This window comes from Watersipora subatra, chromosome 9 (assembly GCF_963576615.1).
Source record: "Watersipora subatra chromosome 9, tzWatSuba1.1, whole genome shotgun sequence".
NCBI lineage: Eukaryota > Metazoa > Bryozoa > Gymnolaemata > Cheilostomatida > Watersiporidae > Watersipora > Watersipora subatra.
The window spans coordinates 50673989-50687111 of NC_088716.1; the positions used below are offsets into that span (position 1 = coordinate 50673989).

Below are 13123 nucleotides of genomic sequence, written 5' to 3' on the forward strand. Positions count from 1 at the left end.
ACGCTCAATGCCTAGAGCTAGTGAAAATTCTGGCCTGAACCACGAATTTTATAGACCAGCAAGTAGTGCTCCAACAGCCACCACCAATTCAAGTGAGACTGTACCAACCAGTGCGGCACAAATTACACACAATGCAAATGTCACTGTGACTAGGTCTGGCAGGGTATCGAAACCACCAATACGATATGGTCAAGGCACTTAACATTAGCTATGGTTCGCATTAAGGATGCTTTATTATATTACATTACTTCTTCACAAACTGTACACATATTCATTATATGCTTCTTGTGGTTTTAATGTATGGTTACTCTTTCTTTCAAATCTAATAGCAGTTTGAGGTATACATGCTGTAATTCTGAACATATCTCTTGTTGTTTTCTTTGGGAAAATTATGATGACATGTAGTCTTATTAGTCATGTAGGATATTTGCATGTAACTGCAATTATATGATTTCAAGGCTTTAAAGCTTTTTATGAAAGTCACAGCACTGTAGGCATAAACAGCTTAATGTTAATTTTATAGCTATCTAAGCCATTCTGTCGTTTTGCCTCAGTTATGTGTTAACTCTCAGACTGAACAACACACAATAAATACATTATTTCAAGCACTACTCAATAAGTCTATACTATTTGACATTGACCTCGCATTTCTGGCAGAGGTTTCCAAAAGCGGGGCAATGGTCTCTCCCTCGTCGATGTCTCCTCACACAGTAGCCACAGGGCGCCGTCGCCGACCCCTGGTCATCTGAGCGAGTGCCTCTTAGGCCTCCTCCAGGAGGTCTGCTCTTCTCGCTCAGGTGGTCTCGTTATGGGTTATGGTTCCGACGCCCAGCGGACTGCTGCGTTGGTCCTGTAGAAAGTTTATTAACTCTCCGTTCTTAGTCATATCTAGTGGAAACAGAACAAGAAACATGACTAAGCTTTCAGAATATGCAAAGTTATTGCTCCATGTTCACTGCCTTTATATTTGGCGTAAAAAGTCTGCATGTGCAAAAGATTATACTCAAGGTGCAATTCGAAGTAAAACAAGGTCGTTTGTAGTTCTGGTGTGACACTGGGTTCTATTGTAAATGTTAGTATTGATGAGATTTTTAACTATACCCAGAACTAACTTACCCCTGACTAGTAGCAGTAGTTAGCTTAACTTTATTAATACTAGTGCTGGGCACGGGTAGTAATACTCGTTGAACTCGCGGGTTTATCTTCTCTCGAGTATCGGATAATAGAGATTTCGGGTATTCTGGTCCTTCGGGTTCGAGTTTTGACTTTCGAGTTCGGGTTTTGGTACACGGATCCGTCAAGTAATGTGAACAAAAACTCGGTCTATTGCACCCTGTGCCCTTAGTCTGGGCCCACAGGGCATTTCTGTGTCATTTTTGCTAAGGAGGCACGACAATGGGGTATAACGAGTCTTTAATTTAATAGATAGAATAAAGCATCTCATACCTTATTTACCATACCTACCGGAGATATTGTAGTCAAGCAGTGATTACTTGTCATTAAAAGGTGAGAAGAAATACTTAAATCAAATTTTGTTTGCGCAATTAGCCAAATCGGCTTCGTAAACAAATCTATGCCTTTTTTAATACGGCGCGTGTTTGCTTTCACCGATAACACACAGGTCCTTAGTCTGTTTCTGCTATCGCCTTGTTAGAAACTGCCATCAGCTTTGGTAGTAGCAGTGGAAATTTAGTAACTGTTTAAATTGATTACCACAGCTAGCTATTATGGATTACATAATTCATTATAACCAAGTTTTACTAAGCCAACAAGCCTTACTAACGGAAAAAGCCGATAATGTAAAGTTTTTTATGAGATTTGGAGCACCATCTACAAAAAATCAGAGAGGTCCATAGAACATGCTTAAGTATTAAGCTACCATAGACCCTATCTTCTGCCACCTGTTGACACGAAAATTCCCTGTGGCCCCAGACTATCTTGACTGTTTAACAATCCGCCTGTTAACGCTGCGAGTACGAATGTCAGTCGATAAAAACTGTGGAAAATGATCAATAAATTGAAAAAAAAGAATTGCTTTGTAAATTTGAAAATATATCTGTTTAGAAAATTTAAACAAAATCCATATCAACAAACCCGATACCCGAAAAACCCGTAGGCAAAAAAATACCCGAGCCTAGCACTACTAGCTACCCGATACTCGAAAAACCCGAACAGAAGGGGGCGGGTCTAAACCCGTTGCCCAAGAAGTACTCGTGCCCAGCACTAGTTAATACTCACGAAAGTCTTCTACATAGTTATGCATTATTGTCAACCCATGCATTTCTACTTAAAGTAGGCCCTACATGTCGATACAGTCACTCTGCAGTAAGGCACCTTATAGGCCCAATGAAGCTTTGAACCTAGGAAAATCTTTCATTCGTATGCTGATAAGTGTCTCATTAAGTCATACCACCAATATTCTAGATGTTTTAGTTCTCTATAAATTCTCCATTCAAATAATTTAGCTTAAAAAGAAGTTTAGCAGCTTTATGTTGCTTCTTTTACAATAAAAGACCTTATAAAAGAGTATCATAATGTAGAACAACTCAACATTTGGAAAACTTCCAGTAGCAGAAAAAGTAACAATAAGACTAAAGTTTGAAAACTTATAGAAGGTGAGGTCCTTGAGCAAGTATTATTATGGACTACTAATGTCGAAAATGAGTTTGGTGTTCAATCAACAAAGCGTGCATGGCTAAATAACGTCCCCGCTACATATTTAAAAGGTTACTAAATTTATCTTTCAATGTGTATCAGCAGGTTTCCTCTGTAAAACATGAATTTGTTGCAAAAATTGCAATTAAGTTTTCAATTGGCTTTTCTAGTTGTCATGAGCTTTTAAAAGAGACAATTGCTCTGGATGTGACTGAACAACTAATACAACTAGTTGTCATGAGCTTTTAAAAGAGACAATTGCTCTACTGGATGTGACTGAACAACTAATACAACTAGTTAGAGCTCTAAATGAAAGAATCCTTGAAGAATTACCTCACGTGTAACTGAAGTGGCTAATGTTAAAAAGTGAATGTGTTTTGTAAATTAGTCGTCTTAAAAATGGGCTCATTGAATTTTGAATAAATTAATCAACTTTCAATCTAAAACATAGATTAAGTAATTTTATTATCAGTAAAAAATCACAATATTGCTTGTATAAAAATTTATAAATTATCGCTTGTATAGAAATGTTTAAACATTTAATCAGGCTATCATTTTATTTGCTCCATTTCATTTTTTAAGATATTATAGCTTTTGTAACATATTGAGATACTCAGTTCAGCGGATTTTATGGCTCTATATTTTTTTTAAGTCATTTTAATTTGTTACATAACTAACAATAGTATGAGGTTTTTCAGAGCATGTATATCTAACATGGGGTATTGCCGCCTCAGCACAGGAAATTAAGGCTGAATGCCACTAAAGCTAGTATGACCAATTAATGGGATCTGTAATTCCATTAGCACTATACACATTCAGCTGTGCTTGGTAGCAAATTGGTATGGAATATGGATCATATTTTTTGCAGAATATATCAGTACATACTTTATACTTAAAATTTATATTAATATCAAAATCATTTCATAATATTGCTCATTTCCATCATCCAGCTGTACATAAAAAATTTCCATAAGTTTCAAAACCTTAATCTACCACAAAAATTCTTGTCAGCCTCTTTTGACTCTGTCTTCGTGCTTTTATTTTCTACACTCAACAAAATTTTATGTTATTATTTCTCACTACTTTTGCTTCTGAACTACACAGCTAAGTCTACACTTACAAAGTCAAACTAATGTAACCATGGAAACCAGTTTTTGTTGATTAGTACGTTAGTTTTTTTACGTATATAGTAGTTTTTTGCATCTAGCTTTTTAACGTTTATATTTTTGTGTAATGTTGCATAATACATTTATGTTTCATGTAAATTATAGGCCTTTAAGCTGTGGAGCGAATTATAGCGTATTGTTATAGGAATATTCTTATATAGTTTTTACATACAAATTAGATAACTGAATAAAATAACTGCATATGTAGAGTTCTGACTGCATAGTTAGTAGTTGTATCTCGGCACGGTATATGTTCTATGACTGGCTTGATTAAACTAAATGATCAATATTGAAAGCATTGACATCTTTCATTAATAAAATTGCATTAGGAGTTTTTAAACAATATGCTGTTTTTACAGGTACTCAGTAGAAAAGGTCTCTCAAAGTCTCTCAGTTTTATATTTTTGTACACGCTCAGATTTCAGTTTCATAACTATTTAACCAATTTTTTATGGTAAAGAGATAGATGTTGCAACATTATTTCTGATTGTATGCATTTTTTAGTTTATTTTGACAAAGATTTAAATCTATTATAAGAATATAGGAGTCCTGTTTGGTATATTTCAAGGTTCGGAGTATCAAACATGTCGGAGGAGTTTGAGTCAAAGTTTGTAGGCGATAAGATCAGCAGAGTCAAATTCACCGATGCATCTATTGAGGCAACAACTTTTCTGTCAGGCACATATGATGCGCATGTAAGTACAATGGCATCTGTAGGCTTGTCAGATTTCTGGACCCGTTTTGAATTTCTTTGCGTTGAATTAACGTTTTAAAGCCTGTGTTTTATAAGGTCTCCATTGGGTCTATAGATTTTGTGTTATTTCAGAGTAACAGCGTAGATTTTTGGTCAATCAATTCCCAAGAAGATGAGGATGGAGAAGCAATGTCTGTCATCGATAACCTTTCTAAAATCCCACATCGCGGAGATGTAACAGGGCTGGATGTAAGATAATTGTGTCGAAGTTGTGACGAGGCTCTACTTTGGTTACAAGCCTTGTTTCTATTTAGTATGGATGTTTCTGGATTATATTAAATTTCTCATCTTTTTTTAATCAGTTTTTGATAAATTTAACTAAATACCGAACAAATCTCAAGTGAATGGCATTAATGGTTCTTTTCCAGCAAAAAAAGATGAAATTTTGATAGGGGTATTTATTAGTGTATAGCTTGGTTTTGGCTAGTTGGAATCGACACTGCCCTCTCTTTATGTGACTTACACAATAATATACAACTGAGTCAGTTATATGACTTACACTGCCCTCTCTTTATATGACGTACACAATAATATACAACTGAGTCAGTATATGACTTATACTACCCTCTCTTGATATGACTTTCACAAAAATATACAACTGAGTCAGTATATGACTTACACTGCTCTCTCTTTATGTGACTTACACAATAATATACAATTGTGTCAATATATGACTTGCACTGTTCTCTCGTCTTTCATACCTTTATATGACTTACACAGATGCTATACTATTGGCTGTTGTCAGTGTGGTTATGTTAGTAGTGTGATTTTATCACAAGCTAGCGATGTTATCGCGCTTCTTGAGCTCGTTTTTTTGGTTGATCAGCCTATTAAACATCCTGTAACAAGCTAAAAGCAATGTTAAATAGCTTATCTACCTTTCAGAAAAGACTGAGATTATTTTGAAGGCTGAATTTAGAGAATAATAGGTTTTAAGACACTAATCTCTATAATTCTAGGTCGGACTAAACATCCCCAACTTCCGTCCCTAAAAAACTAGGCTATGCCACGTATTTATGGTCCAGGCTTTTTGTGTTGATTGCAACACTGATATTGAATCACTGTAAAAAAGCCTTCAAAAACAAAAATGGCTTTGAAAGTTATTGGACCAATCTTTATTTTGAGTACAAAATCGGAATTAGCAGGTCTGATTTACCTAAGAACAAACAATGAAAGATGTTCGTGGCAATTATGGTTTAATAAGAGAAAACTTTGGTTATTCTAGTACAACAAAGGTTTGGCTGCTGCCTCAAGTTCTAAAGGTCATGTCAGTCTTTACAAGATGGACAAACTCGCAGCAGATTCTCGGTTGAATTCTCTACATTGCTGGGAGTCACTTCATATTTTCAAGTCCGGTATGTTCGTCTTTCTAGTTTAAGTGGGCTTGTGTGTATCAGGTGGAGGTCAGGATGTTCGTGGGTGTGTGCTGACTTTATAAATTAGTGTGCTGACTTTATAACTAGTGTGCTGACTTCATAGAGTCGATATATCAATGGCTGGGTTGTTACCTCATGTGTTGTACCGCAGTTCAGCCTGTAAGCCAAGGTTTCACACAGTTCTACACAGCTATAGAGCATACGCTTCTATAACTTAAACCCCCTCTTCGTAAATGCCACGGAACGTAATGAATTTATGTAGTTTTTTGCATCATATTATGTAAGAAAATCAAGGTAATGTAAAGCGCCAAGTGTGTGCTAGTTCTCAAATTCGATTTGAATATTGAGAGTCGCATAGTTAACCTGAAAAGTTTCTTTTTTGTTTTATTTTAGGCATGTAAAATCTTTTTTCTTTTTCTTGCTGCAAAGACATTGTTGTGAAAAAAATTGATTTAAATTGGCATTGGAGGCGTGCGCTCCCCTTATCTAAACATAAAATTACTGTTACCATGAACCCTAAACCGAGTGTAAGTGATAAGAAAAAGAGAAAAGCTGTCACCCCAAACTAGTAATGCTACAGTAACTCTACAGCTTTTAAATTAAATTAGATTAATTTCTTTTTATTTCGAAGGGCCAGAGGGATGAGTGGATCGTCGAACAGATTAACCTATTTACATGTATTTTACGCTTTGTATAAAATAGAAATTCTAATATGTTATAATAATGTTCCTGGAACGGATTATTTAGGTTGTAGGAACGTTTACTATATAGCTGAGAGCCTCTAGTACTAAAGCAAGGTTTAGATATTTTAGTTATGAAGTGAGCACCATACTTACATGTAAGTATAACTTACACCTTACTTACATGTACGTATAACTTACACCATACTTACAGGTATGTATAACTTACACCCTACTTACATGTATGTATAACTGTTTATGTATCCAAATAGGAAATAGGCGCTGTCATTCTATCTTCCCATGCTGACATCATTTCAAAAGACCTTTAACATCCCATACGTTGTAGGAAATGCGAGTCCGTGTACAGACTTAGCCATTGAGGATAATATAGCAACATGCGGGGAGGATGGTACTATACATATTCTGGATACAACAAAACCTGCTCCCATCAGATCTCTTGGTAAGTGCCTTCTTATTAGAGTTGCCCCGATTCTAAAATCGGTATCGGTGCTGATATGGGTGTTTAGTATCTGAATCGGTATCGGCCGATCTTTTCTTAAAATATTGGAAGCTTCAGATACTTTTTCCATATCAATTATTTAACAGAAAACCATAATTTAGCCTGCTACTTTAATAAAAAATAATCAGCTGCAAGTTCCTTATTTTTACCTAATGAATTCCTGGCCTGTCACGCAATCTATTTCATGTCTATAGCCTAATAAACATCCACACAGCTGAGCAATCTTTTAGCTTTAGTCAGGACGCAATCACAAAGTGCGGTATCTCCCAATTACAGCGATATGATTTATTGCAGCCAATCACAAACAATAGAACCATAATGAGAAACAAGAATACGGTGTAATGTTTCTATTTACTAGCATTGCGAAAGTAATTTGAGCAGTCGATGCATAAAGTTATTTATCTCTCTCTTGATCCTGACGATATGATGTATCGTTTGTATCGCATAAAATAACCTCTGTGGCTCATCGGCATTTAGCCTGTCCTCCATCATCTGTAGCAAGCGAGTCCTTTTTCAGTACGACTAGCTACATCGATAGTGATAGAAGATAAAGACATCTCACTGAGATAATTGAATCACTAACGGTAATTAAAGATGCATTTATTTGCTCTAAACTTGTACAGGCGCAGCAGTTCATTCAGCAGTAGAAGAGAGACTTCATTATCACAGAGAAAGCTGTGCCACTAACAGTAATTACCATTATTAATAACATTCATGTATATCGAGAAACATGGACTGTTTTGTTATTAGATGCACGGTGTGTCAGTATGTGAATATATATACATGTATATCTTTTTTTCATAAATACAAACAAATAAATACATAAATATTTATATTTTCTTTGCATTATATTTATATTTGCATAATAAAATTACCAATAATCTATGCAACACAAAAGAATCTAAATCGGATTATTTTTCAATAAGAATCGGTATATCGAATCCGTATCTGAATCGGCTGGTGAAATTAGAATCGGGGCATCTCTACTCCTTATACATACTATAGCTACCATATTATAGTATTCTAGTACTTGTAGTTATTCTCAAAGCCCAACTTAGCAATCTATCTAATTATAAGCTCTACATAGACTTAACAAACTAATGGGACAAAAAAATAATCGACATACTGATCCATGGTCGGACAACTCTGCATCTCTTATTTTCAGACCATGACTGTGATAAAATAGTTTATATGCATGCCAAAAACTGGTTAAATGTTTATTTATGATTAACAATGATATTAGGCTAATTTTATGACTTTAGTTCTCACTGACTTGATTCTTTTCTTGCAAGTAATAACTTGGAGTTCAGCTGCTCTTCTCTTTCATGGCTTTAGCTACCGTAAAACCTCTATTTAAACGCCTTGGCACTCTATTTTTCAATCGTTTTCCCATAGGTGCGGTCAAATAAAAGTGGCATTCAATTACATGTTTTACAGTATCTCCTTTTCATATCACTTTCGCTTTGTATGCCGATTCCTAGATCATAGGTATTTTTAATTATTTTTACTCAGATGATGATGATCATATTAACATGCATAAATGAATGTTTTAGTGGACTGTGACAGCACGAGCCTTACATCAATTCTTTGGGTGACACAGCAATGCGTGGCAGTCGTGAATACATGCGGACAGCTGAAAGTATTTGATATTCGACAGAACGAAGCTCGACCGATACAGACCTTTGTGCTGTGAGTGTTTGATGATGATCTTCACATACTAGAAAAACTTAATGTATGCTCGACTAAATAGCTTTTAGTCAGATGTAGCATAAAGCCAATTCCTTATGATTCTGCAAATATCATATGATTTTATAATAGTGTTTTTGCTAAACTTTCCATCTCATACAGCTCAGCGGTCATCTTTACGAAACACAAATGGTTTTTTTAAAGCATCCAGTAACAATGCAAATCAACTTTCGCGCAGATAGTGCACAATTTTTTTCCAATTTTAACACTTTGAAGCACAAACTTGTATCCACAAACAATCCCCATGATCCTATACAATATTAACAACACTTGTATCCACAAACAATCCCCATGATCCTATACAATATTAACAACACTTGTATCCACAAACAATCCCCATGATCCTATACAATATTAACAACACTTGTATCCACAAACAATCCCCATGATCCTATACAATATTAACAACACTTGTATCCACAAACAATCCCCATGATCCTATACAATATTAACAACACTTGTATCCACAAACAATCCCCATGATCCTATACAATATTAACAACGTTCAATCAACTGAAGGTAACATAACACAAATCCTTTTGAACTGAAGCTCCAAGCTTGTACAACTCAATAAAAAAACAGAAATCAAGCATAGTAAAAAACTTTTGTCTTGACATTTCTTTAGTGTACCTTTAGGTAGGCGTGGCTTAGGCATGTTAGGTAGGTGTGGCTTAAGTATATTTGGTAGGCGTGGCTTAGGTATATTTCATTAGCATGGCTTAGGCACATTTCGCAGGTGTGGCTTAGGCATGTTGAATATGGGTGGCTTACGTATATTTGGTAAGTGTGGCTTAGGTATATTTCGTAGGTGTGGTTTAGGCATATTTCGTAGGCGCGGCTTGGGCATATTTTGTAGGTGTGGTTTAGGCATATTTCGTAGGTGTGGCTTGGGCATATTTGGTAGGTGTGGCTTAGGCATATTTCGTAGGTGTGGTTTAGGCATATTTCGTAGGTGTGGCTTAGGCTCACTAGGCATATGTGAACTAATTGTAGTTCAGGAGAAATTAATGCTCTCAACTGTCTAGAGAAGCATCCATCACAACATCATTTGGTTGCAACAGGAAGTTACAATGGAATGCTGGGGATTTATGATCTTAGACAGGACAAAGTTCCTGTTACAGTCCTGGAAGGTCACCAAGGAAGCTCGAGTGGGTTTATTTCTTGCTCGATAATTTTTGAACGATTCGGTAGTTTTTTCATATAGAGTGCATCCCATTAGATTTAACAAATGCTCATCAAATGCGTTGTGCCTGCAAAATGGTTTATGAGATTTTTAATTATTTTACAATTTCAGCTGTGTTTTATATTAAATGGAAGAAAATTGACTTTTTTCATCTTTTGCAATCATTACTAGTAGAAAATATTGAGATAGTTGGCTGCACACCACATTTACATTTCAAGTACCTGTTCATGATTATTTCTTTATTTGCTTTGCAAGTTGACTTAAACTTATGAAAAAGTTAAACGTGGAAAGCAAACATTACTGTATCCTGTCAATCTTGACGTTTGCGTAACCGGAAACTTTAGCTCCTTGAAATCAATCAACTAGTGGTGGCCTCTTCACACTGTTTCCCTGCCTAAAATTTAATTATTCATTTGCAGTCACAGATATAAAGTTCCATCCCAGATCACCTGACAGCTTATTCTCTTCTGCTGCTGACGGTTCAGTGTGGCAGTGGAATGGAGGCCGAAGGTCAATGAGGCCAGGTGAGCGCTATAAGAGGAGTCCCTCCCTAACTGCGCAGTTTACACACCTGGGATAAGTCTGCCATTATGTGATGTAGCCATATGGTTACCTGGAGTACTCAAAACGTTGCCCGGTGTAACCGCAACGAACCCTTTAAAAATTTATTTTAGGCCAGTTGTAGGAAATTTAGGCATAACTACAACGCTATTGCAGATGTTCAGTTCAATATTTATACCTTTAAACAGTATGTAGATTTCCAGTTGATGACTTTAAGTTATCTTCTGTTACTAATGGCCATGCGTAATACAGCGAGTGCTTATGAATGAACTAGGCAAGATTTCTTGATAATGAGCGACTCTAATCTAATTTAGATCAACAAGAATTAAAAGCAAACTAAATAAATAGAATTAAATAATAGGTGGTTATTTAATGGCCAACTAAAGATAACTTGTTCAACTAAGTTTATACTATTAATAAAATGCATCTAAACATTTTAAAACTTGTATATACGTTTAATGAGTTTAGAGGCCATTTTTAGAATGTGTCAAAATTAATAGCAATCTTTAATCATGAAATAATTATATTAATTATTCATACAAATGCTGAATTAAGGCTTCATAGGTTTCTAGTTTTTCCAAGATTCTTATAACAGGCTTTTAGGGAGTAATATTCATTGAAATTTTCTTTGATTTATAGTTTGCTTGTAGTAGATACTCTGGATAAAATGTGGCACATGAAAATGAGTTTAGAAGAGTGTCCGAATGTTGGAGTTCTCTTCTTCTCTCATGAAAGGCCTTCGAGATTTTTTAATAAATAAAAATCTCACAGTTGTAAACTTATGGCAAAGAGTTCACCAGGAACTACCTAGGGTGTTTGATGTGTAATCTTAACTATACAAATCGCTTACTTTTTGATTGATCTGGTAGAGGTAGTGCCTAGTGAAACATCGACAGTGAAACCTCGACTTACAAAGTTAAACTGTTTTGATATTTGCTTTGTATGTACAGGCCAAAGTAAGCAAAGATTTATGTAAGAATACATCAGATTTGGCTTAATTGTTGTACAGCCCAAAAAACATGAAAGATACTTGAGGTACTTATATATATACTGGACATGTATATATAGCACTAAAACAAATTTATTATGCAAAACTATGAAAAAAGTGAATGCTAAAAGCCAAGTTATATGTTGAAAATCAAGTGATTAAAAACTGATCAATAAAAAGGAGGCTTCGTGTTACATCGCTGTTATGTTAAAGACCAGAAAGGTTCATTGTAGTAGTTTTGGCGATACAGGAAGTGAGCTTTGGTAAGGATTGTTCATAATGAAGATAGGGAGCTAGTGTAACTTCGACTGAATGAACTTAATAAATTATAATATACTTATATTTTTCTATTTGATATTTAATATAGCATTAATTATCAAGGTCAGCCTTTTCGCTTTCATCCTTTTTCAGTTTGTGTTTCTATACATCACTTTCTTCATGTAAACTACTAGTATGCTTGTTGAATTCTTTTAAGGATTGATCCCAAGATGTTGGCTCAAGTTTACTATTTTTTATTGTTCGAGTTCTAAGGAAAGCATTCTGCAAACTACATCTGGCCACACAAGTCTTCTTTGAGTCCAAGATTTTATAGTTAAAAAAGGAAGATATCAAGTATGATTTGTGCAATCCAGATCCAAACTGAAGAACTGCATATATGAGTACATGTACACATTTACAAGATGGCAGTATTTTTTAGAAACGTCATATGTTGTATGTTGAAATTACGTCATATTTTGAAACAAATGTTGGCTGAAATTTTAGGGTGTCAGTCATAAAACATGCTTATAAAGGTGATGGTAAGTCAAGGTTTGACGGTGTCTAGCTATGATAGCATAAGTTAGAAATCCTCGTTGACTTTATTCAGCAAGATTTTTTGCTTTCAAACAATGAAGCTCACAACGTTTAATGATAATAATTCTCCAAAGCATGCCTTTCACGAATTGGTTGATAAAATTAGGTCACCACAATATTTTCTAAAATGGTAAAGGGGACAATATTACGTGAAATTATAACCGAAAATGTTAAAGTGGTCTCATCTCAAGGATTAACTAGTGTCGTGGTTAAAATTGGTTTTAGTTTCTTTGGTGAACAAACTTATCATTGTACAAACTTGAAATGATATTTGTTTTACAGGTGGAGACATCGATGGTCCAAGTGCTTGGTTTTTGGCTGATGCAGCTAAACACAGGATAGAAGTCATAGAGCTCTCCAGTGCTACACCTCAGGCTAGTATTATGAGCAACTTTGAAGTTAACTCTTTGGATGTAAGTAATAATACACTGGTCTGTGGAACAGATAATGGTGCTATATGTATATTTAATAATCTCATAGTGTAGCATTTTGTATCCAAGTATCTTTTCAGCCACATCCTGCTGCTTTTATAATGGTTACACATTAGCCATATTATGACAATAGTTAACTTCTATGTACCTAACAAACACACTTGCTTATTTTGCTTTAAGCCTATAGCCTAGTCTTGACGTTAAATGCTAA

At 35.2% G+C, this 13123-nt stretch overlaps 1 protein-coding gene across 1 annotated transcript; it reads left to right on the top strand.

Annotated features, from left to right (window-relative positions):
* Positions 1 to 4384: 4384 nt before the first annotated feature.
* On the top strand, positions 4385 to 13093 carry LOC137404479 (nucleoporin Nup43-like). The gene is made up of 8 exons (XM_068090700.1): positions 4385 to 4516; positions 4648 to 4764; positions 5801 to 5930; positions 6978 to 7091; positions 8705 to 8840; positions 9891 to 10045; positions 10500 to 10604; positions 12764 to 13093. Exons 1-8 carry the CDS (start codon positions 4406 to 4408, stop codon positions 12964 to 12966), a joined length of 1071 nt encoding a protein of 356 aa, XP_067946801.1. The 5' UTR covers positions 4385 to 4405; the 3' UTR covers positions 12967 to 13093.
* The last annotated feature ends 30 nt before the right edge of the window (positions 13094 to 13123 follow it).

Coding starts and splice junctions, on each gene's coding strand:
- LOC137404479 (XM_068090700.1), top strand. CDS start 4,406: ATGTCGGAGGAGTTTGAGTCAAAGTTTGTAGGCGATAAGATCAGCAGA. Junction 8,841..9,890: donor CCGATACAGACCTTTGTGCT/GTGAGTGTTTGA, acceptor AACTAATTGTAG/TTCAGGAGAAATTAATGCTC. Junction 10,046..10,499: donor AGGTCACCAAGGAAGCTCGA/GTGGGTTTATTT, acceptor ATTCATTTGCAG/TCACAGATATAAAGTTCCAT.